This window comes from Dermacentor albipictus, chromosome 1 (assembly GCF_038994185.2).
Source record: "Dermacentor albipictus isolate Rhodes 1998 colony chromosome 1, USDA_Dalb.pri_finalv2, whole genome shotgun sequence".
In the NCBI taxonomy this organism is placed as follows: Eukaryota; Metazoa; Arthropoda; class Arachnida; order Ixodida; family Ixodidae; genus Dermacentor; species Dermacentor albipictus.
The window spans coordinates 396790992-396817081 of NC_091821.1; the positions used below are offsets into that span (position 1 = coordinate 396790992).

General features: G+C 43.1%; 2 protein-coding genes across 5 annotated transcripts in view; both read right to left on the reverse strand.

Moving 5' to 3' along the window:
• Window positions 1–767: 767 nt before the first annotated feature.
• Window positions 768–11375, reverse strand: eIF3j (eukaryotic translation initiation factor 3 subunit j). 3 transcript variants are annotated; one of them, XM_070532081.1, is made up of 8 exons: window positions 11312–11375; window positions 11116–11201; window positions 10500–10551; window positions 9805–10017; window positions 6877–6933; window positions 4702–4860; window positions 1220–1293; window positions 768–951 (listed from the first exon to the last, which is right to left on the reverse strand). In XM_070532081.1, exons 1-8 carry the CDS (start codon window positions 11325–11327, stop codon window positions 841–843), a joined length of 768 nt encoding a protein of 255 aa, XP_070388182.1. In that variant the 5' UTR covers window positions 11328–11375; the 3' UTR covers window positions 768–840. The 3 variants fall into 3 exon arrangements, with proteins under 3 accessions (XP_070388182.1, XP_070388184.1, XP_070388183.1); XM_070532083.1 differs by lacking the exon at window positions 11312–11375 and adding an exon at window positions 10914–10961; XM_070532082.1 differs by lacking the exon at window positions 6877–6933 and having other exon boundaries at window positions 11312–11373.
• Window positions 11376–15313: 3938 nt separating this feature from the next.
• Window positions 15314–26090, reverse strand: part of LRP1 (LDL receptor protein 1) — a 207062-nt gene continuing 196285 nt past the window's right edge. For both annotated transcript variants that reach the window (XM_070532085.1, XM_070532084.1), the window contains 4 exons: window positions 24786–25000; window positions 23160–23250; window positions 20117–20264; window positions 15314–17863 (listed from right to left, as the gene is read on the reverse strand). In XM_070532085.1, coding sequence (XP_070388186.1) covers window positions 17708–17863; window positions 20117–20264; window positions 23160–23250; window positions 24786–25000 — 610 coding nt within the window. In that variant the 3' untranslated portion in view covers window positions 15314–17707. The remainder of the gene's footprint in view (window positions 17864–20116; window positions 20265–23159; window positions 23251–24785; window positions 25001–26090) is intronic.

The window sequence follows — 26090 nt, forward strand, 5'->3', positions numbered from 1 at the left end:
CATGTTCGCGCAGCCTGTCATTCAGACATCGGCCAGTTTGACCAACGTAACGTTTTCCGCACTTGAGCGGAAAACAATAAACAACACAATGTGCGCAATTAACAAACTTATTTTTGTGGTTCTTGTCACAGGAAAGAGGAGCTACCTTATTGGGATTAGCGAGTTTGCAAATCCTCATTAGCTTGTTAGAGGCAGAAAACACTACACTTTCTTAGAACAGCTCTGCTTTAGAGTGGGCCACATAGAACTGGTCAGTGAAAAACACTCCTAGCATTCATGCTTTCATGATAATTGCTTTGCAGTGAAACATTGGCCTGCTTGTGCTATGTTTCGTATTCAAGCAAGCAGGCTTTCCATTTTATATAATGTTGCTTCATTATGTCACTGTGAGCATGTTTACAAGTGTATTGGCAAAACAATTCAGAACGATTGGACATCACTGATCGCATAATTTTAAGCGCAACAGAGAGTGCAGCCTACCATTCTTCCGTGACAAAAGGAGAAGTACAGTAACAGTGGGGACCTAATGAGAGGTGTTGCTGAACTCTTCTGTGAAGCAAAGTTCAGCCCATATTACAGCTTGCTCAGCTTAATTGTGTTTATCTGAAAGTTACAAAGGGGTACTAACCCTTTAGTGTTACAAAAATCTTACGTAGCATTAAAAAGACAGACATAAGAATGACAATGCAATTTGGGTTACTTAGGTTCAACTAGCTCAAACTGGAATATGAATAAGGGTGAAATAATATAACACAGAGATAAGCACATTCTCTTAGAAAAGCCTTTTATTGCAGTAGCAGTATAAACAGAATGGATAAATAACTAGACAGGTAGCCAATGCTACATGAAGTCGTCGTATTCATTGCCGTAATCTTCCAGATTAACTAGGCCATCATCCTTTCCAACATTCAGGCTAGCTCCCTTCTTGGCTCCTTTCTTTTTGTGCTTCAGCTGAAAATGCAGACATCTTATGAACACAGTATGCAAAGCAGTGACTGCAGCAAAATTGCAAAAAAACAGTGAATTGTGCTACATAACTACGTATATACAGCAAATGTAATGCAAATCGGCATACTTTTTCCCCACTGAAATGTAATTTTTTAATTTCTTCACCCCCATAAGACTACTAACACCTTAAGATTCTTCAAAATGCTTGTTAAATTTTATAAGGTTAATACGTTCCCTGCACAAAAGAGAACCTACTTCGAAATATTTTTACCTTTTGCTGTTTGACCTTTTCATTGGCAACGGCATTGAGGGAACTGGACAGCCTTTTCACATCTTCAGATTCCACTGCACACAGAGAAAATTTTTAACTTGCAGAAAAGAATAAGTGATTTCTTAACAGTAAGCTAAATGTGTACTCTGGTACAAAATATGTTGTACTTAATCAACCAGCGTTCTAACTAGTTTTAAAGAAATCCCAAATACCAAACCGAATATTAAAAAAAAAAACTGCAAGAAAGAATTTCAGTCAATGGAATTCTGCAAGCAACAAACAAAAACTGCTTTTTTTTTTTAAGTACTCCACATGCAAATGCCCACTATTTCCATAACAGGGGAAGAACTCCTTTTTAACTGTTGTAAGCAAATGCAGAAAGCATGCACTGCCACTGATGCTTTTAAGCATGTGCTATGTGCACTTATGAACACTACAGTGTGGCTTATCGCAGTGTTGGGACCAAGGCATCCCTACTTTAGAAGGAAGAAATGCTATAGTACCACATACCATTCAAAGATTTTTCACAGTCCTTAGTTTTTCATGCAAAGCAAGTATGACCCTCAACTGCAATAGAGGTAGACACTAGGGCTGGCGGCACTTGGTTGCTCATTGGCCCATAGTCCAAGTTGCAGGACCATGTGAGTCGTATTTTTTGAATAGTTAGATGGGGAGCTTTAATTTAAAAAAAATAAAGGGCATAGCAATATTAGAACAATGTCGCTTTAAAAAAAAATCTGCTTTTGTCTAGACTTCAGTAGTACATGTTGCTAATAATTACTATAGGGAACTCTGGTGCTGCAATTGTGGGCAGTACTACACATGGATTCGTCTGCTCTTCCTGCTAGTGGCTTCAGATGTTCTTGTGGCTTTGTCTATTATGCTTCAGCTGCTTTCATCGTCCTAAATTTCAGCACGTCTACTTTTCTAAGTGCAGAAGATTGTGAGCCTGCATAATCGCTGCTAATCGCAGCGGTTTGGCTAAATCGAAAACACACCAAGTGTCAAATGCGCTGGCTTGAAATTCATAAGTGCATTCTATGCCGCTCGTCACTGCACGCGTCCATGGCATAATAGTGTCAATATTGTGCTTCTGTGCTAGAGGTCCTGTGTTCGAATCCTAGCTTCCGTCAGCTTAATTACTTATCACACTGTACTTCGTTGAAATTCATGGGTTTACAAAATTATGAATCCATTTGAAGCCAGAAGGTCAACGTCTAGGCAAATCCATGTAATACTACCTATAATTCCCCTGCTGGCTGAACCACCTGGATTGCAGTTCCTGTAGGCACTAGTGCCAGAGTTCTGTCTACTAATTATAGCGTGAAACTATGGTTCATAATGAACAATTTCAGACCATAATGGCCACTTAGTACAAAATGGAAATAAAAAGTGGAGGGGACAAGGTGATGCTAGCAGAGTTGTTCGTGTTAAACAGTAGACTTCCGTTAATTCAATCTTGGCCAGTGCTCATGCATTTCTATGGGCTCAAACATTAATTATTTTGATCCTAAAATTGGGCCTTTGCCGGATAATGCAAACTTGGCCAGTCAGCACGCACACGCCTGAGCTTAGGGGACAGTGAATGTGCTGAGGACACATTGTCTTGTGTTGAAAACACCTATTTTTGGCCTGCACTAGGAAGATTTTCGAGCAGTAACAGTAGCTCACAATGTCTGGTTGCAGTATTTAGCGGATCATAACACTTGCTTTTTTTTTCTTTTTCTCTCGATAAAATTGGCCCGAAAAGTTGCTTGCTCGGTGCAATCAGACAATACCAAAACTGCCTTCACAGCATTTGTATACGTTACCACATAACATGAATGTATTGCGGTGAAGCTGATTTTAGGAAACTGGCCGCCGTTGTGCAACACATATTAGACCCTTGACCATTTTTCCTTGCTAAAGAAAGATCTGGTGTCTTCTACTTTGGACACAGAAAGTGTGTGCATCTTATTTATTTCAACCAGCCAGATAATGCAATCAATTTCTTTGTTCCTGTCAGGGTTGAAATTAGAAGCCGACTGTAAAAGAAAGAAAACTCGCTAAACCTAGCATAATGTGAAACACTATATATTTAAGTGCCGCCACGGTACTACTCAGGCCTCGTGTGATACTCTAAAAACAGTTTACACCCTTTGGAGTGTATCTTGTCAGCAAACAATAATCATCTATCTTGCATGCTTTTCCTTTCTCTAATGCTGTGCACCCAGTACCTCCAAATCATGAACAGCATGCGCATTATCACAATAACATAGCATTCTTGACAGGAAAGTAGATAGTGCAGAGTTTTCACGACAAGTAACGCCACCCGTGGAGACGCTCTTGTGCCCCCTTATGTTGTTTTCCCCGCATGGCTCTCGCATCTCCTGTAATTTGATTTGCCCACGTAACTAAGCACCGCCGGCGGTGAGTGTAGTTGCAGCATAGCACGAGAGATGGTGCCATTGTTGCGCTGCTGACGCCACCTAATGGCGGGTTTACTTGGATGCAAAAGGGCGTAAGCCTCTTGCTCTCTGGCTTCGGAATGGAGAGCATGCGAACATTCTGCATGCCGGCCGGCATGCTTTGTGGGACCATCTTGCGAAAGCCTTCGGAGCTGGACACTGGGACGAATGAATTCGATTGTTTGAACATGCCGTCGTTTGCGTGACTGTACACACATGCAATTAGGTGGTGTCTAGCATGGGGGCGAACATATTCGCTTGATATCCAGTCGCGCTGAGTAGGACTTCCTCAATTTGTCACGCGCCCATTGGCATGCTCTATTCATAGTAATTCAGCTAGCTGGCCTTAATGTATGAAAGGTAAAATAGATGTGATTGTCTGCACTACTTTGTAGCCATTCCTTTTTCCCAAGAGCACATTAGGTGCACACACCTCAGTGGAACTTCCAACTACACTTGGCCACACCTATCGGGTGTCCAAGACACTGTAGCTCTTACTGCGACAGTCAAGCCTCATTATAACAAAATGGAATATAACAAAGTAAGTGAAGTTCCCCTCAAGTCCCCACAGCGATTCATATTGCAGTATATGTGATAAGGGATGTAAAGAAGTAACTTATATAACAAAGTAATTATGGCTCCCCTTTCAACTTCAATTTTACTGCACAAGTGCATATCATGGGGCTGCAAGCTTCTACTTTCCTGTGGTCGATAAAATCATAAATAAGTTGCCACCATAAGCAGGCAAATGATGAGCCATCTAGTAAATAAGCTTCTTACGATCCTTTGCCCTCAGTTCTTTCTTCTTCGATTCCTTTTTGTATGCAAATCTCTTGCCTGGCTCTGCTGGCTCACCCTCAAAATGCATTGCAACCAACAGAGATCCCCAGATGAGATCAAACTAATAAATCAACTGGCACTAATCATTTAAAGGAACTGTTCATGACAAGTGTGAAAGGTTGGGTAGGGCACAACAGCACAGACTTTGACTACTGCATCTGAGTGCCGTCTCAGAGTGGCACAGGTGGTACTTACTGTTGAGGCTGAGGTCTCGGAGCAGGTCATCCAGGAAGCCCACGTAGTGAGGTGACCTTTCGCATGCTGTTAGCTTCGCTGCCAAGGCCTTGCGGAGGTTGTCAAAGTCGTCCCTTGTCACTGGTTGAAGACTGTCAATGCCATCTGACTCCGTTAATCCTGAAATAAATGAAATTTGTCTTTCATTAGCAGAACTTCATGATGAGCACAGTTTAGGTTCCAAATGGTAATTCATAGATGGAAAATAAAAATAAATAAGTCAAGCCTGCAGGCAGCAAGCTCAAGCATTCCAGTGCAGACAAAATGTCTTCGAAACGGTGCCGTGGTATGCAGTCAAGATTTCCGAGGCATCCTACTGTGATCGTCACCAGCTTTACTGTCATTCTGAGCCTTTAAGAGCAAGCTAAGCTGTCTAGCAATTTTTGTTTGGTGTTTACTACTGTGCCTTTTTATAATAATAATAAAAAAAAAGAAGCAACGCACTGGAAAGCTTAAAAAAATTTGTGCATTACTGCATGCAGTTGGGCCTATTTGTGAGAACATACCATTGCAAATGGCGTCTACTCAGTCATGCGTTGAAGTTGTTTCTGATGCTAGCATCAACATTGTCGTTTTTTACAGTTTAAAAATAAAATAGGATAGGCTGCAAGCTTCACAACTATCTACCTGAAGGAAAAGTGAAAGATGAGAAAATGCAAGAATGCGGAGAACAGCTTTTATTTAGCTCAGCTAGCCCCCCTCCCCCCATATCCATACCTATATGCACGCAAGCTTTAGCTCGGGGGCTCCTATCTAAATACATGGGAAAGCAGAAAGCGTAGTGACTGTATGAAGGGGATTTTTTATTTAGGCCACTGATGTTTCAATAAATATTGTCAAAAATAAAAAAATTTTCAGACAACAGAACTATTGAGTTTACAATACTGTAATTCAGTAATTAAAAATAATATCCTAATTCTGTAAATATTATCTAATAGCATATCTGAAGTGGACAAATTTGATGTATTATACATGGTTCTCAAATACAGTACAGCGCTAATATGTGAATAGCACTTTTGTAAAACCTCCGTAAACAGCTCCAGCTTTCACCTTGTTCTCGTTTTGCTCATCATCTTGAATTTCCATCTCCCCGCCTTCCCCCTGTTTTGTAATGCAGTCATGCATTGTAACGCAGTGACGTAATAGATTAATATATGAAATTTGTCTGCTTTGGATGTTCTGATGGTTTCAATCTACAGAACAGTGTTGATGATGTTGATGCAGAGGAACAAATTTGTAAACTTTGCACTTCCATTTTTTTTAGCACACTATTATAATAAAATCTGCATAACAAACTGAGGCCCTAAATCAGAATTCTGCTTCTAACAGTCACTAGAATTTAACTTTTTCTCTAAAATACCACAAATTTCATTAAAGTTGGCCCAAGGGATATCTCAGAAAAGCAATTCTGTGTTTTACATGTATTTGAAAAGGCTGTGTCAAAGTTGGGGCCGAGCTAAAGCTTCCTCTTAAGCTGCGATTCATTTGCCCAACTACCTTTGTGGACAAGTTCTACTTATTACTTTTACATTCCCAAAGTAACTACATAATGTTAAAAAGATGCCATAAATGCTGATATTAAGAGGGAAGAAAGCACTGCTAACAGTAAGCACTGATAAATGCCACCAAAAAACAGAGAGAGAGAGAGAGAAGGGGGAAGGAATTGAAAGATCCAATGCCTTGAAATAGGTTGCAAAGTTTAGCAAGTATGTGTACTTAAGGTGCCCCGTCACATTTTTCACAGCATCGTGGTCAAGAAAAGTATTACATCGTACAGAAGAGAGTGGCATGTCAATAATTTTGCCTACATGCTGGCTCGGTGGAAGCAACATAGTGGAAGGCAGAACTAACAGGGAAGGCAGAACTAACAGAGTTGAAGCCAGACAAAGTCAGCCCAATGTGATCATGTCATGATAGGTTTTAGTGTGTCCCACTGCCACTCTTGGCCATCTCGGTGCGCGCTCTTCCAAAAAGACAGGTGTAACAGTAAACTGTGAGAGCTGCACTTGCACGTTGCAGCAAAGAAAAATGTACATGTTATAAGAAACTATTCAAGTTGCACAAATTTATCAGGTGAAAATGTACACAGAGTGGTTAGCAAAGCACCCAAACGAGTGCACATAGATTAAAACCTACCAGGAACCAAAGACAGTGGGCAGAGTCCGTCAAGCCCAGGGTCACCTGCTGGGCCAACTTTTAGAGAAATGGGAGAGAAAACGTGGAGAGTTGGCTTACGAATGCTTGCTGTGTGATGTAATACTCCCTCCTAGTTTCTTTCCTTTTTGCCATGGGAAGCAGGAATGGGGTGGGAGCAATTACTTTGCCATATTTAGCATATGCAAGCTCGCTACATTAAAAGGACTGTAGCCTGACTGTTTAAGGACCCGTACCTGCCAACCTGTGAACATTAAAATTCACAAAATCCCACTGACATGACACCTGGGAAAGGACGACGCAGCAAACAAGCAGCAGCAATCTTGAAACAGTATGTACTAATAATGAACACGTTAGATCAGTGACTTTCTGGTGGCTTTGCTTGTTGTCTATTTCACCTGCTTCACCACCTCTATAGTGGAATCTGCATAACCTCGCTCAAAGTATACTCCTCTTGCATTTCACCATCAGAATATGGAAGGTTTGGAAGCCAAGACACAAAATTTAGTACGCAAAACGCACCCAAATGCATAAATTTTACAGAAAGCTTTGGAGAGCTGGTTGTATAGGGTCCTCACACTTCTGGCACAATTGAAAGCTTATTGAAAGCACCCAAACCTGCAGAAGTTTCTCTTAACAGTCTGCTAGTCCTTTATTTATAAATACAGTGGAACCCCGTTTATACGTTTTTCACTGGATCGGGGAAAAAGAACGTAGCAGCCGGGAAAACGCAACAGTGAGGAAAGCTCCGAAAATGAATGAAGAAATGCAGCTTCAACTATAGACAATTTATTTCCACAGAGTGCGCTTAGGACTTTAAAAAGTATATAATGGTGGCTTGCCATTTATTTCGCTCGCTAAAAATCGCCACACGTTTCTCAATAGCCTGGAAGGCCGCATTGCTGTCAGCGTCGCCGTGAGGTGCGACGTACCTGCGGAGGAGGTCCAGAGCCGCGACGGCTTCTCCAAAGCTACGATTTGGCAACTCCCCGGCACCATGCGGCTCGTGCTCCTCGTCGTCACCGCGTCACGGCAATGGCAACGGACGAAGGAATATCCGCGGGAAATTTTGCCCTCTTTGGCGTAATCATGCTGACGTGCTAACGATTGTTTAGTATTGCTGCGGAGCGCGCGCGTCCGAGCAGCCCGGTTGCGCGCAGCGCGGCGTGGGAGAAATGTAAACAAGAGAGGAGAGCTGGCCCGGTAGGCGCAGCAACGCCACCAGCAACGCCAACTTCCGGTTTCACTTTAGCTTCACAAAGAATGACGTCAGGACCTCTCCTGAGTTTCCTTCCTCCGTGGGTCAACACGTCCAACAACGATGCGGTGACCGTAATCACAGTGATGATAGTGAGAGCATTTTTCACGAATGGCCACTTAGTGGCGGCCTCTCGAACTGGCGTGCGGCTTCTTGCAGCCAGTTCCATAGCCAAGCCCGGCCAAGCCCAGCCAAAACTCGTCAAAATCCAAAATGGCGGTTGGAACACGCTGCCTAGTTTAGCCCAGGCAGTTGGGGGGTGCTAAGTTGCGACGTACCATGCGGGAACGTTTTCACAGCTACAACGTAACAGCGGGGTTCCTTATACATTGTATCCTATGGAAGCTATGCCGGGACCGGATGAAAACGACGTAACAGCCGGGAAAACGCAGCAGTGAGGAACGTAACAGCGGGGTTCTACTGTAGTTAGATCTGCGAACTATCTCGATTATAAACAAATGGACGTGAGATGCATATTAGAGCGATAGCAACACTTCACCATGAAGAATAAGTGTAGCTTTGCAAGCAAGGTTTCTTTTTTGAACTATACAATTAACAGCATTATAAAATGCCTCTAAATTGGGACAGGGTTCTGGAAAACATAAATGCAATATGTAGAGTTTTTCTTTTTTTGATCACCATTCAATGCATGTGGCTACCTTTGTGCAAACATGATGGGGCAGGGGTCTGCTCATTGCATGACAGTGTAACAGAAATATGTTCAAAAAAAAACAACAACAGAAGAAGAAAGAACATTTCATTGCAAGAGAACAGACAATACGGGACGCTCCTGCTGAGGAAGCCGGAAAGGAGAAGCATGTAGGAAATATGCGTGCTGAACCGCCATGTAATAATGGGCACATGGCATTGCATACTAGGCAATTGTATAACGGCAGTGTCATAAGGAAAAAAAAAAAAAGCATTTACAAGGGTGAGAAAGGGGATGTAAAAAAAAAAGTGCAACAAATGCACCAGTGCTAGGAAAGAAATAAGTTGATGAAAAACAGAGTGTACTTGGCAGCTGCTCACATATACTTTCACGACAAAATGAAACTCAAACAGCACAGTGCATGGCTTTTGGCCCATGCTGTGATATCTAGCGGTGCGTGTGACTTTTGTCCTGCTCACATGTTTTTGATCGTTGCTCTCCTTTTAATTTATCATGCCGGCGGAGCACTGCAAACCTCTTCTTTCCTACAAATTCATTGGTTCTCGACATGCCATCTCGTACGAGAGGGGAAAAAAAATATATATATCTCTGCCCCCTCTAGTTTTGTCGACAATCATTGTAGACAAGCAGAGGCTTGTAGTGCTCTGCCGGCATGACATCAAAATTCCAATGAGGTGAGTGGCAGCCGAGTATCTGAGCAGGGCAAGAAGCTGTTATTCACATTACTTAACTGTGCACATGCAGTAGTTTACTGTGGGTGCAGTTAAAAAGATGCAAAATGTGTTGAAAGCCACATATTTTCGTTCCTGGGAGCCTTCATTCTTGTGGTGCAGCATGAACCGTTGAAAAGGGCCATAGTACGTCACATGTGGTCGACTTGAGAATGGCTATGTATAATTAATGATGAAGACTGCAAAATTAAGCGAACAAGAGATGACACAGAAGCAGCACAAAACAGACAACCAAAGTTCAGCGTACGCACCAAAGGCCTCCTTCGCTAGCTGCAAGTCCGCTTCCTCCTGCATGCGTTGGCGCCTCAGCTTCTCAGCTTGCTCCTCCTCTGGTGTCAGGGCAGCTCGCTGCTGTTCTTCGCGTGCCCGCTTCTCCTCAGCTTCCCGTCGCCTCCGCTCCTCTTTCTCCTGGATGATCTGGCTCAGCGGCTTCTTCTTCTTGGGGGCAACCAACGTTGATGAAGCTGTGTAGCATGCACAATAAGTGGCTACAGGTCAGGAAAGGCAGCTCAAAAGTGACTTCCGCTATGTCACTTTCTCTGCACTGTTGTCATGCTATGTCCCTACAAATATGGCAACACAGCCAATACAGTACTTCATCTTTTCTTCCTATGATAGGCAAACCAGTCAAAAGGCATGCTGCATTCAAGCAAGTACGAATGATCTTCGACAAAGTGTGGATGAAATGTGCAGACCAGAAAGCACTTCTTGTATAACGGATTAGCAACGTGTCTAATATGATTTTCAGTGAATTATAGTTTCATACAGCGCGCAAGTAACTTCTGTAAGAGCGATGTTTCTTGACAACGTCCGCAACAAAAGTGAAACGCCTGCTCATTCATCGTGGACTACGCAGCGCTTTAAACGTAAACTAAGGCACAGGTCAAGGACAGCATATAGGCGCTGCATAATTTTGCGCGAATGCTATGAACATGTCATTACTGACCTTCAGCGGGAGGTGTCGCCTCTTTCTCCTCCTCCTCATCGTCCCAGTTATCCTGAAAGCAGTTGAAATGCCGTCGGCACAATTGTATCTGCTAAGAGGGCGGTGGCGATACAATTACTTTTGCCTCTTCCTAACAGCCTATTCATGAGCTATACGTGCGTCCGCCAAATGACTGCAAAACATCCACTTATGATCACACCGCATTTCGATACGAGCGCCGTAAATTTCATCCTGAACACACTGCACAATTGAGCGGGAATGCAGGCATTAAGCGGACTTTGTGCCGTGTCGACGTTGCAGCGGTGTGCGCAATTTTTCACATCTCACGAAAGCAAAAAAAATTAATAATAAAGAAAAGAAACCAGACACGGGACAATCGAAGGATAATTTCTAGTGCAGCTGGAGAGCCGTTACCATGTGTCAGCTCGGCTCTCGGGCATGGCACCGTGTTGACGTCGTATGCTGCGGGCAAGCGATCGAGAGCCAGACAATCAGAACCGCTGTCTTAGCAGCGCGTGCACGACTCGCCACTGTTTCGCAGAATCCTTTAAATAAACGCAGCCCGCTTAGCAGTTTAGTATACGCACCACAGCGACGAGAAACAGAGTATACGTGCCTTCACGTCTTCCTCATCTTCGCCCTCCCATCTGTCGCCGACAGCAGGCTTTTTGGCGAAGGAAGGAGGCTCATAGTCTTCCTTCTCTGCAATGATAACACATAAGGTAGCGTCAGCACTAACGCGAGGGCGAAGTTTCAGCGCTTAACCAATACACACGAGCACGAAATGTGCGCAATGTGCCGCATAAGCTCACCCCAGTCGTCCGCCATTTTGACACCTGAAGTAGGTCACGTGGTCTGCGCCTAAAACGCGACGAGTGAGCGATTTTGGCATTTCCATATCGCATTTCACTGCTGTTTCGTGAGGCGTAAAGAAAATCATCCTGAAGCAGAGGCAATCGAAAAGAACACTTTCAACGTGTGCTAGAGGTTAGAAAGCAGCTCACGAAAAAAATACAGTGGTGTTGGTAGCAGAAAGCTTTTTCTCACTGCGCGGAACCGGCAGCGATATCGCTATCAAGCAGTCGATTATTATAACACCCCTAATGAGGGAGTGCAGGGGGACATGGGATGGACGTCATTTGAAGGTAGAGAGGCAATAAGTAAAATAAAATTTGAACAGAGACTCTCAGCACTGGAGGAAAAAAGGTGGGCAGGAAAAGTGTACAAATATCTGTACATGAAAAGTTTGAACACAAAGTGGACACTCCGAACGAGGAAGCTGAGGAATAGATACCTACAGCCGAGGGAGGGGATCCAAAGTGGTTCTAGTGTGGGAAAGGAGGTGAAGGAGACGGAAAGAAAAATGTGGGAAGAAAGAATGCTCGGAAAGCCATCGCTATCAATGTATAGGTCACAAAAACAGGAGATTAAGAGAGAGCTCTTATTTGATAACTCGCGGGGCAGCTCACTATTATTCGAGGCTAGGACGGGGGTTTTGAGGACGAAAACATACAGGGATAAATTTGAAGACGTGGACCTTCGGTGCGCAGCTTGCGGAGCAGAAATGGAGACCACTGAACATATAGTGCTGAGATGCACAGCCCTTCGCCCGACCCAGGCAGAGGGAACAGAGGCAGATATGGAAGGGGCATTAGGTTTTCCCGGGGAACGAGGGCAAATAGATGAGAAAAGAGTGGCAGTAACGAAGGGGAGGCTAGAGGATTGGTGGAGGAAGTCAAGGGATAGATAATAACATAAATCGGGGACAAAATGTTTCCTCTACTGTTTTAGATAGTTATCTTGGGGGGGGGGGAGGGGAGTAAAAACTAGGTTGGGCAAAAAAAAAGAATAATAATAAAATAGGAGGGGGGGGACAAAAGGCTAGGTGGCGCCAGCCGCCGCCCGTTACAAAGGGTATAGCCGCCATCCATCCATCCATCCATCCATTTTCAGATCAGATTTTCAGAAACACCAGCCAACATCAGGGCCGCTGGTGTGTGCACGGTGTGTATTTGGTTCGAGCGGCCGCAATGCCACTTACCGTTCAAGCCCTGCAGATGGTGAACGTGTCGATCGACAGTAGAGCGCTGTTACAAATGGAACGCTCGTTACATCGTCTAAAGCTAAATCCTGTAAGGCGGCCGCCCGACAGAGCTCCGAGCGAACACCTTTTTTTTTTTTTATAGGTTAGTTTGCCTTTCACGTTTAACTGTATAGTGCTTGTGGACGTCGAAAGGCACACACCACACGTGAAAGAAAGATACTCTACGCACGATCGTCGCCCTGACACCTAGACCTAACCATCAGTGGCCGTGTAGATCTTGCGCATTTGTCGAGTTTTTTTATCGGGACGCGTGTTGCGCTCTTGTTGAACTGGCAGGAGCGACATTTAAGCCATGGAACACCACATGAAAATATCGCATGTTTATTTACAGGCGAAAGAACACAGCGTATAAACAAACGTAACGTGAAATCTCTGGTAACCATGGTCAGTCTCCAGAAACATAAGTAAGTTCTAAGAAGTTCGCTTGTGGAAGGTGACAAAGAGCTAGTGAAAGATCTGGGTAGAAATTAAGAGGTGGGAACCTGGAGCTCATAATGGAAACGCAGGTGTCAGGGTAGAGCACATTATTCGGCATGAAGCGATGAACGCGGAGGTGCAAGCATAATTTATCTTTCAAAAATTAGCTGAGGGCGAAGTCTAAGTTCTAGAGCGAACATTGTTGAATTAACTTCGAGCCAAAACGAAGAAGAAAAACACTGGGTTTGACAGCTGGAAGATGAGGAGGGGACACTAGTGGACATAGGAAGGTACTAGTCGCCTGCACTGTTCCTTTGCTACAAGTTAAAATAATGTGCATCATTGAACTATGGCACGCGCTATCGCACACTTTGGCATTACCTAAAGTGAATAAAGCCAATCTCTACTTGATTATCCTGTCAATTGTACTTTGCCTAAGAGGCAGACACTAATCTACATTGGGCAAAGAATTTATCCCTTGTTTAACCAGTGCTGATCACTTCCATTCTACATCTTACAGTGATCCTTTTGCCTGGGCAAAAATGTTTTTGGAAACATGCACAGGCAGACAATGACTATAAACTCGCCCAGCATTTAGCACTTAAATGACTAAGTTGTGTATGTTATCGTTACATGCCCTAGCACTTTCTTTTTTCCCTCAAGCTTACTAAAGAGCTGCAAAGTGAAGTAAACGTAAAGGAATTGCTACGTTCAGACGCTCCCAAGCGTACACGTCAAACATGTAGGACCATGCAGTGATGCCGTCTACGGCATCTTTCAGATTCAATGTTGACGCTGCTGAACAGTCAGTCGTATGTCAGTCAAGGTACATATAAAATGGAAAATTGTCATCCACCTGAAGCTACAATGTCAGTACTACAGCGAGGTGGATGTCAATTATCCCTTTTGTGAACGTTGCTACACTTTGCGGTCTTCCGCAGAACTGATGTGCCACATTCAGAGTCCTTTTTCATCGAGTTGTCAATTAAGTTGGCCTTGCTGTGCCATCTGCTGGCCTCCTGGTTAGCTCGGGTGGCAGAGTAACGACCCTGGAAAGGCGTTGGTTCCAGGTTCAATACCCAGACCAGGACCAATTTCTCTAACTGTGATGCTCCGTTTTTGAGAAATCCATACAGGTTTTCTTTGCAAGTGGTACAGTTGAGTTCCAGGCAAGGAGGTTATATATGCATGGTTTGTCACATTCAGTGATCAAAACAGTCGTAGAGGCCAGACGCTCTTGAGATGGACGCTCTTGAGCTGCAGATTCATCAGGACACAACTTTTGCAATGCAACAGCAAAAAAAGTGCACTCCTCACACTAGGCTGATAGTAAAATAAACAAAGCATATGCTCATCTTTTGCTGTTAAGACAGGTATTTTAAACAGTCTGGCACTATGGTCATAGTTGCACCAGTCAACAATGTATTGATTGTGTGGCACGCCTTTCCATGCAACCATAGAGCTTTTTCAACTTTTCTCCATGCAGAATGAAATTCAGCATGCAGTTCCCTATCCTTTTTAGAAAACAAACAAGATTTGTGGATGGGGTCAATAATTTTGGCTAAAGCTCATCCTTGCAGCCCAGTTACAAAGTGTCACAGGTATTCTGAAAAATGTTGCAGTATTCTGTGTACCAGTCTGTTCTCCGAGTAACATGCGAGTTAAAGGGCCCCACACCACTCCAGGCACCATTATAAGTTTTATTTATATGCTGGAAGTTCTAGAACACCGTCTAGGGATCATTCTGCCGAAATAAATTTTCAAATCGGTTTATTATTGGAGGAGATAGAAGAAGTTGAATGCGCTGTTAACATACCACCAGGAGGCGAGCGCGACTGCCAACATAGATGTACTGTGCCTCGAGTAGCGTCCTCAAGCGACGTTTCTTCCATGCCTTCTCCCATACCAGAGTTGAGGGACTGCACCAGGTTCACATGGAGAGCCCTACCTCCCTTTTTCTTTCTTCTCTTTGCTACGCGACTCATTTCCGGTGGCAGTGTTGAGCACTACGCACTCACTGGAAGATTTACCAAAGTAACACATGGTCTTGAACGACGTTGCTAGAACTGCATTTTACGTCAGGGCGTTAGTGCATGTTATCTCGACTGTCTGGCTGGGAGCACCGCTTCATAGAGAGGGAGGACATGCAACACTTGGTTTGAAATTTCAATTGCTTTTGCGGTGCAGAGCGCTGCGATACTCTGTAGACACGCTAATCTGTACGCGAAGCATTGGCCAAACATGGTGAGGGGCCCTTTAAAAGCACGAGAAGGCAAGACAAATGCAGCTTCGCTGCAGCAAATATCATCACATTTATTCTTTTGTACACCTACAGTATCACAACACAACAATACAGATTTCAAAAAACAACTACAAAATTGAGCTGCTCAACCCCACAAGCTAAAAGAAACGTTTCTTTTAGAGCCAGTACCAATTAAAATGCATTCAAGTCACTCATCCCCAGAGCAGACCACAGAACCCGTGCTCACCGGCAATAGCGAAAAGAGTGGCTGGGTAGACTTTTTCTGCTGCAATTAGGTTTAAGATGTCATTGAAACTTGTGACTAGTCAATATCAGATTAGGAGCAAGACCATGAATGGAAGAACTGTCGTTTGTCAATTGACGTTGTGCTATAGTTTGCAAGCGCAACAGGGTTTCTTTTTTTCTTTCAGCACATCTTGAGCAATGTGTAGTTGCAGAAGACCTCGTTCACGACTGCTATGCCTATTGTGAGCCACTGGACAGAAAATCAGCACAGCCACATCCCCACTACTATACGAAGACGCTGATAACTAGCACAAAGCATATTAAAATGTACATATGCAGGCTCGTAAACTTGTGGAAACAAAACAGAGTTCAACTGAAACAAAAAGATATAGAAACTCTGGGAAGATCTGGAATAGTTCTGTCTTGATCGACACGCTATTGCTACAAGTACCATGCGACCTCTATAAATGAGCTACTATGTACAACACTAATAATGCTTAATATCAGGTGAAGAGGTCAGAGGACAAGTGTCAATCAGTGGAGTAAAAAAGCTGCCTGGAAATAATTGCGACATACATGAACTTTAGTTTCATAATTGTCTACATCCCACTAACTGACAGCACAAACTCACACACAGTTTAATAAGGGCTGTTTTCTTTGGCACGGGTTCCCTGGACAAATCCACAAGACGGTCCCTTGGCAGTACCGTTACTCTTCACTGCTGCTGGAAGGGATGTACTCAGCTGCCTCATTGCACAGCAGGGCAATTAAAACCAATTGTTCAAGCACAAAAAAAAAGGGCATTCCTATTAAACCGCATATGCAAGTCAAGCCCTCTGCGATGCAAGGCAATCTCATGCTACACTCCAGCGATAAGCTTTTAGCCGCAACAAAAAGACCCTCATTTATTCCATGAGACTACTAAAAATAAAAAAAAACCTAAAATTACCTTAAAACAAGCAGCTTAAGTTGGCAGGGCTACAGATATGCAAGCAATGTCTTTTAGCAGCTGTGCACAACTGCTGATTGCCAAACTTTCAAAATTTGGGCTTGCTGCCTAGTTGATTTGAACAACATGCTGCTTTCGATGCATAACATAAAAAGGTTTAAGAAAAGTTCACCTGGCTCCTACCAATGCAGTGTGCCAGCACTTAATAAAATGGCACACGTAAATGGCAGGGCAATGGTCGTTGCTCGAGGTCCCGAAAACAAAGTGACTTGTTGTTTAAGTAGTGAAAGAACATTTACAAAGTGCGTGGACCAAGAGGTAAAAGAAAGAGGAAATGAAGGACTGCAAAATGCATAACGTTTGAAAAGGCAGACGGAGATATACAGGCAATGTATGTGACTAGCGCTTCAAGCTACCATGTTCAAGGCTGTTCCTCTGCAGAGTTTTTTTTCCCTAGGAGAGTATGCGGCTAGAGTACCACAAAAAGGCTGCCCATGTGACCGTTGTAAAAAGACATGCCACTTCATTCTCGTACTTCCTTTTACTGGTACAATTATCCTTGATGAGAGTAATAATTCGAGCTGTACTACTAGAGCAAGACTACACTCCTCATAAGTAAATGCATCTGTAGGAATTGTCAATAGTGGTGCGACCCTTTGATATACCTGTGAAATGCACATCTCACTCACTTTTACAGCCGGCCAATTTGTGAAACGATTGAGAATGGAAAAATACAGGGCACTGAGTAGGTGAAACTCAGTGCAGAAAAAAAAAAAAAGGAAGAGGAAGAAGCTGAAGAGCAGAGGGAACAATGAACTATACAGTTCTCCTTAGAAGTTTCCTGTGCGCAAATGACAAATGGCATATAGTATGCATCAAGTGACTCTGTGACCTCAGAAAGTAAAAAAATAGGAGAAGACTTTGACTGTCCATTCAACCAACGCACATGTGTGCCACCTGCGATGACAAGTTCGGCATGACAGACTTGCCAGTAGTTACACATCTGAGTAAACAAAAGATGATGACAAGCTGTGAGATGTTGAAGAAGAGATAAGCCAGCAGCTCGTTCCTCGCGCTCGAATAGCTGCACTTGTGACACCTTGAGCTGGTCTTTCCAGAGACGACGACAGACTTGGGAGGTTCTTTTCATGGCAGCCTTTCACCTATGTCTGAAGCTTTACTGCTCAGCTGCCGTGACGTGCTACCACATTGCTGTGGGGCTGGCAGCCGCTCACGAAGATCTGTGATTGTTAGGCGAGCGGGTGATCGTTGCAAGGGCCTGTAGAGTTCTGGCCATCAAAGAAGTCCACCTGTGGCTCTCCCTGCAGAAGGCCTTTCTTTTCCTCGCCAGTTCCATTGTTGTCGGCATACAGCGAGTCGTATACTGGATTGCTGAAGTTTGTGGCCTATAAAATAAGAAATAAGATGGAGGTGATGGCATGAATTGAAACAAAAGCAGTTTTAACATACATTTTAGAATAACTGCTCAGTGTACACAACTAGATAGGCAAGTGCGTTTTCTTGTTGAAGAAAACAAAACAAAAAAAGATGCTTTGATAGCGAGAGAACACTTGAAAAATGTTATTTATATGCACAGTCGACTTCTGTCAATTCGCCCCTGATGGGACCGACAGAAATTGATTGAATAATCTGGCGGGTCGAATTAAACAACATGATAACATATGTCAAAACACACCCTGAACCAAACGCACGGCTGCTTCCTATGCATCCAAAGCTTCTTGTTTGAGCCAAAGCTATCATATTTATGGTCTACTCAGCAGTAGAAAACTAGTGTAGAAGTTATATTATAGAAGTAATATTAAAGCTCCTAAACAAAGTAGAAATCTAATGCGCACTCGATCTTTTAGCTCGAAAAATATGTGTTGCACAAAGACGGCCGGTTTTCTAAAGTCAGCTGCGCCGCACGGCTTTTAGTCATTTTCGCCGCAGTACATTTGTGTTATGCGGTAAAGCATACAAACGCCGCGAAAATGGTTTTGGTTTTGTATCCAACTGCACCGCGCAGGCTATTATCGGCCCAAGTTTCACGGAAAAGAAAAAAAGACAGCGTGCATTATAATCGGGTAATTGTTGTAATTGACCATTGTGATGTACAGTTATTGCTTGAAACTCTTGGTAGGGCTGGCCGAAAATGAGCATTTCTTACGCGTGATCACGTGTGTTCAACACATCCACTGTCCCTTAAGCTCCGCCAAGATAGATGCAGCCGTTAAAGGGATGATGATGATGATGACGATTTATGAGCTTTGTTGGTGCAAGGGCCAGATGTGACCAAAGAGTGCCAAGCAAACAGTAATGACGGGATTGCCAATGGTTATGATGATGATGATCATTGGATGTTACTGATGCAAGGGCTAGGTGTGCCGAAAGAGTGCCAAGTCAATGGTTATTAGCTGTAAATGGTGTATGAACTGTGAATTTTGATGGGTAGATGTAACATGGCTGTATAGTGGCCCAAAAAATGCCGTAAAGTGCATAAAATATATATGCATTAAAACTATGACAATGACACGTGAGATATGAGACGTGCTATGGTCATAAAAGATACACAACAAGGGGATGATATACAAAAGATATTGGTGTCAGTAGCACTAATACCTCAGCAGGATGCAAGGGCCTACAAGCATGCGCTCTACAAAAACATATTATCGTAGCAGCAGCCTCCAGTGAAAGGATGTGGTACAGATCACTTGGGTGTATAGCATGTATGAGACCAACATCATTTAAAAACGCTGAGACTAGTATACTGCCAAAAAGCGGGTTGGTAAAGGGGTCGGTATTGCAGTTACCATAGGGGCCAGGCATGCCTGTGCTGCCTGGCCATGTTTGAATTATCTAGTGAAGGCCAAATTTAGGATCGAAATAACAAAAGTTTAAAACCGTAGAAATGCATGGGCGCCAGCAGGGACCTTTGGCCAGGATCAAATCAACTGAAGAATCAAATTAATGGAAATGTACTGCATTATGTCTTTTTCCTGTTGCCCATGGAAAACATATTAGAGGGGTTCTACTGTATTTTGCAAAGGCAATTCGCAGTAACAATGAATCAAGCCCTGTGGGCATCCGCTTTTACCCATAGTTTCCTGTTTCTTTGAGACATCACTTCACATTATAATCATGATACATATACATTTTTTTCTTTTTCATAAAGACTGAAAGTCACCCTCGTGTATTATATTCATGGTCACATTATTTACGTGCAAATATAGCATTGCATAACATTCTGTTTCATGAAATCTAGTGCATGCAAATTGTTCTCAATGTTCAGACTCATCTATAAAAATGAAAGGTATTAAGTCCTGGAATGAATAGCCAATACCAGTGCAGTAGAACCTTAGTAATATGTTCCTTGCTAGTATGTTTTTCCAGTTACGTCAACAAAGCTTGCTCCCGGTGCACAGATACCATATTCAGTATGTAAGCATATCGCAAATAAAGTAAAAGCCAACCAGTCATCGATGACAATGGACAGCTGGCCTTTGCTTTTTTTTGCTGTAGGCTGCACATGTAATCTGTGTGCCTGGCAACTACCTTCTATTCTTGCATTCCCGTGGAAGACATGTTTAAGGGGTTGCGTCGCATTGTGCAAATATAGTGTTTTCCCCAAGTTTTGTTCGGTTCAAAGTACCAAGCATCACCTTGTCTGGGTCGAGAGTGAAGGAAGCATTCAGAGCTTCTGCAGCATCATCTTCACAGTCACCACGAAGATAGATGGGATTGCTGATTTCCACATTGCCGCCACCTCCTCCACTTTCTTGCATGCGCACATGGTGGAAAGGTCTGGACCTGCATTTGTGCGCAGGGAACAGTTTAGCAGATAAGCATGCAACGACTGGGAGGGAAGCATTAAAGTTTTGTATACTTAAACCTGCCACCCTTTTGCTTCAAGGTCACGAAGTGTCAAAAGCACACAATAAAAAGCTCATACTTAGGTCTGGACTGTTGTCATACATTTACACAAGGGTGAAGCTTTGAAAACTTCACACAGAGTCCAGGAAGAAGGCTATCAGAAATGGTCTGTCTAAGACCATTTACCTTAAAGTGAACAAAAAGCAAGCCCATTCACTAAAGTACAAACCCCTGTCTATATTGCCTGGTACTGATATACTAGCATTAACATCAGGGAGTGTTTTAACCTAATATGAAACGCTGTCACAGGGTGAGTTACACAAGAAGGGTGTCATAGTATGACCACATTTGAGTAGGCAGGCATATATCTTTATCATGATCAGCCTTTTTTATGTCCACTGCAGGACGAAGGCTTGCAATCTCTAATTACCTGTGTCCTGCACCAATCGATTCCAACCTGCCCTTGCGAATTTCCTAATTTCATCACCCTGCCTTGTCTCCTGTCGTCCTCAACTATGCTTCCCTTCATTTGGCACCCAGTCTTTAACCGTAATGGTCCACTGGTTATCTAACCTACGCATTACATGCTCTGCCCAGCTCCATTTTTTTTTATCTTAATGTCAATTAGAATATCGGCTATCCCCATTTGCTCTCCGATCCACACCGCTCTCTTCCTGTCGCTTAACGTTACGTCTAGCATTCTTCGTTCCATCGCTCTTTGCATGGTCCTTAACTTGTTCTTGAGCTCCTTTGTCAATCTCCAAGTTTCAAATCGTTAGTGAACCAGCAAGGTTAACAAAAACGTTCACATTATATGACTAGTGTAGCTTGGTAACTGCTGCTTATCATGCTGCAGTTTCACTATATCTAGTTAAACTGAAAGATAATGCAATTATTATTGCGATAGCAATTACTGTATTTGTTCGAATATAGGTCGATAGTTTTTTAAAAATAATCATATACCAAACTCCAGGGCCAACTTAGATTCGAGTATTTTAAGAAACGTGCCAGTTTTTAACTAAAAACAATAAATATAGTGCATAGCTAGCACCATGTAGAAAAGTGAGTATTGCAGGAACTACTAGCCGTGCCAGTAGCCAACCAAAGTACACGAGCAACGTTGCCATTTTGACCTGTGGCACGTGGCATGGCGTTATCATAATGGCACCAAACAGGCGATGCCACCAAGTGCTGCTTTCAAATGAAAAGTTGTGCTAGCCGCAGAGGAATCGCAAAATGTTCAAGCCGAGTGGGACGAGGGTCCCAAAGTCTTTGACTTTGTGACCCTTGTCCGTATATTGCATCTTACCGATTCATTGTATTTAAAGAATAATAAACTGAAACTGACTTCAGCATAGATGAGAAAAATGTCTGTCGCTGGAGGGGGCAACAGGAGCAATGGCTTAACCCAATTTGAATACTAAGGAGTAGTGTTTACGTTATTAAAAAAATAAGAACAGAAGGGAGGGGTTAGTAAAACGCACAGCATATAAATGTCTTCCAAAAAAAATTGCAAATCGAGTTGGACATTCTCAAGTACAAATAACAAGGAGATTCATACAGAAGCTCGTAAGTCAACCTCAACTGTCCTGACATACTCTCAGCCCACGCACGACGCCCCAGTGTTGTGTTTCACAGCTTTGAAGAGTTGATTTTGGTTTGGATAAGGGACCCCTGCATCTTCGCATCAGCCAACACTTTGTTTTTTGAGCTCAAAATGGCGGCAGCACGCTTCCTTTCCCGTTCATTCCCCAACGCATAGGTCCTTTCTGTTCTTGTCCTCTTTCCGATACTCGTTCGCCTCACGGGCTGTTTGAAGCATCTTTTTGGTCAGTTGCACAGTCCACATCCAATTTTTCGAACTCCCTAGGGGCCACGAAAACGTCCGAAAAATTGGCCAGTTGTAAAAAATAAATGCATGTCATTTACTGCCCTTAAGGGCTCAATCCGCCATAGGCACATTCAAAAATGCTCTGCAGGCCTGTTGGTACACATGTTAGGCATATTGGTGCTTGCACTGAGACAGGAAATACCGGGTGCATGCATGTATAATTAAGGAATACATTGTGTGTCCTGTGGCGATAGACCCTTCCCATGCTTGTTATGCTTCACTGCAATACTTTTGCATATGCTTCACCAAGTAACATTTCTGTACAGAGGCGAAGCTGACGTTCGGTCACTCACGTTAAGTCACTCATGAGGACCACAAAGGTGGAGTCCATGCCATTGCTGACAGCAGCGAATTCTTTCAACAGAAAACGTGGAACCCAATGGCAAGAATGGCATAGCGAATGTCAAAGCAGCTTGGCCTAACATTGCTGCAGTGGTGGCTACGGCTGCCAGCAGATCTGCATGCGAGAGCGCTGGTTTGAGGCGGTGAGGTAATCAAAATGGCAGCGGTGGTGGCCTTGATTAATGCCATTGCAGACCTGCGGTCATGGCAAAACATCCCCAAAATCGGATGGTGAAGAGTTCTTGCATCCGAAATTTCAGACGTTCTGATACATTGACTCTATGGGGTACGTGGTGGTGCCGCAAAGCCAGTCGAAATTATCGGGAATCCAGGAAGGCGGTCGTTGACTGTACACTGGCAACTTCTCCAGCCGATGACAGGGCATCAAAGACGATTCATTACAATTCCTGTCTGTTATTCGAGCCAGCATTACCACGACTTTTGGTCCTTTTAATAAAATTACAGCTAATTTTCCTTGATAGAGGCACAAATTCCCTGAGTTTTCACCGAGTTTTTCCAGACTATGCAAAATCCCTGAGAATTCCCGGTTTTCCCAGCTTTCCTGGTTGGTAGATACCCTGATGCTGTGCCATACTCACCGCTTTCTCTTCCGGTATATAAGCACCGCCATGGTAACGAGCACAACCAGTGAAATGGTGACAACCACAGGAATCAGGATGGCGCCCAAGACTGTGTGACAAGAACAGAGCAAGTCTTGTGTAATAATATCTACATACTTCATGTGCCCGTTTTGAGACAGATGGTACACAGGAAAAATAATGACGTTGCCAGCCTTCTGATTTTAACAGCAACTACCAGGGCACATGTTCACTTCATAAACATCATCAACGCTATGTACAATGCCTACATTCTTCATTTTATGATTTTGTCACACACACTGAAAGATGCAGATGATCATAAGAGAGCACATGGCTGAAAACAATCATCGCAAGCACTAAGAATGGCATGGAAAGACATCTGGCAATCCTGAAGTGTTACCTAGTATCCAACTTTGCATGTGAAGCAGGCACCAGCAGACTATGGCATAGCATACTTTTGCTATGGTTGCTTTCATAGTATGCTATGGCATAGCATACAACCCCTGATATGCAAGTCACTTGCTTTTTTTCCTAAGCACCAGATTTGACCACCGAGTGCGTTAGCTATGAAAGAAAGTCCTGAACCTAACGCTATTATCTACAAACAAACTTGCCCACACAATGATGATGCCGCAACACAAGCAAGGCAGGGGGATGACATCTGCATTAAGCCACGCATACTGCTCACATGCACTAAGGAATAGCTAACCAGAGCCAAAGAACAGAATAAAAAGATAGATTATGGGACACTCATCTAACAGATGTTTGTGCATGATGTTCATACTCTTCCCCCCCTTTTTTTTTCAACACCTTGGCAGCGATGTACATGTACGCAAGCTTGATTGTAATCATAATAATGTGTGCAAAGACTTTTCAGATTTCAGGAAGTCATTTACATGTGATTGCATTACCATTCATACAAATATGGTATTAATACACTGCTCATTACTATTTACAATACAATACAATACAATACAATACAATGCACTTTATTTACAAGGTACTTCTAGCTGGCTACCTGAGCTAAAAGCTGTATGTATAACATAGCTTGATGGATGCCTACTAGCCACTACAAGACAGATACGGCAATGCAGCACATAAGATATAGAAATGAGCAGTGCCGAACAGTAAATCACAATGTACAAAAGAAACAGAGTATTTACACTATCAAAGAACCTAAAAATAATAGAAATAGCCACTCTGGAAAATTTGCCTTATTCATTCAGCAGAAACGGACAACTGCTGTTTGTGAGCTTGACCTTCAGAACAGAAAGCCTACTGAGTCAATCTGGCGGCATTTCCATCCACCTGCAAAATCGCTCCGCTGAATGTTTGGGTGTTGCTTGCTTTGTTTTTCCCTAGAATTTGGTGATACCTATCTACTTATTTGATCAAACTCTCATCTTGAGGACTAGGTTTACAGAGAACAGCAGTTCCCAATCTGCACAGAATGAATCAGGAAGTGGATTACAGTGTCAAATGTAAATGCTATCTCTGCATAAGATTCAGTTGCTCACTAGACAGCAGTGAGATTTTTATAACATGCCAGCCTTAATGCCCAGGTCGCTCTTCACACTGTTCTTGCATTCACACCACAAAAGACCACATTATTAAGCCAGAACTTACTATTAGGCAAGTTGTCAGAGGCAGAGGTGCTGTGGTCACTGTAAGCAATCTGATCAACCGTGTCTTGGCAGCGTGGGCCAGTGAATCCTCGGGCACATAGGCATGATGGCATTGCATCATTCTGAGATGACAGCAGGCATGTGGCATGGTTGAAGCAAAAGTTTTTGCAGCTGGTGCTCTGGTCACAATGCAGACCACCCCAGCCCAGGGGACACCTGCAGGCAGCATGTCCCACAGAAATCATGTCAGAATACAAACTCGCCATTTTCCGCGATTATAAAGTGCCTTATACCGCTTTTGCATGGAAGAATTTGTGCCAGTTTTCTTCAGCTATTGGTAAATTCTTCTATATGCAACATTGCAGGAATGGAACCACCTTCCTGAAGACACTGCTACCATTACTGACGACAAGCTTTTTTTTAGGGCATTAGGTAACATTCTACAATTAGGAATCAATATTATTGACATAAGAACTTAGGTTGCATAACATAACATACGAATATTATGTTGCTCACTTTATTTGTTGCAATTTACAGTTATTTCTCCATTTCACCATTCCACTCTGTAACACCCACGAGCTATGAGGGTAACACACACACACGCAAAAAAGAAAATATTTGTCATTGCCTATAAAGAAAACAAACTAACAAGCACTGAAAGACGAATACTTTCATAGTACTGGGTGAAGTCAGGAAAAACTTTGAAACATGTGAACTAGCGATAAGTTGTGAAACATGTGAACTAGCGATAAGTTCTGACTGTTCATATTGAGGAACATACACATTTTAAAGGGAGTGACAACCAATTTCTATGGTACCCATTTTTTTAGCACAATGGAAAGCTTACCAATCAGCGTGTCTAATCATGAAATGGTAACGCAGAAAACAATGTTGAACATATTTTATCACAATTTTTTTATTTGCAGTGAAGATGTAGTCATTCAGTGGGAGTATGCTGAAAACGGTGATAGGTGAGCGCGATAGCTATTACACGCCGACATTAGTGGAAGGTAGACAACAAGTGCAGCCGTAGCTGTGAGAAGTATTATATTGTTTATCAAGTCGATGTTCCTGCGATTCATGTTTCCGAAGTGTTAAAGTATTTTCGCGATAATAGCTACGTGTTTTCATGGTTTCCTGTCCAACTGCTTTGGTATTTAACCATCTAAAGCTAAACTGATCGGATCGAAAACGAAATGACACTTTCACATGTGTTGCGCAGTTCAGCGTGTTGCCCTAGCCATGCATGCGCTTTTGATTTCCGAAGCACAGAATAAAGCACTATAGTGTAATAATATACCAACTT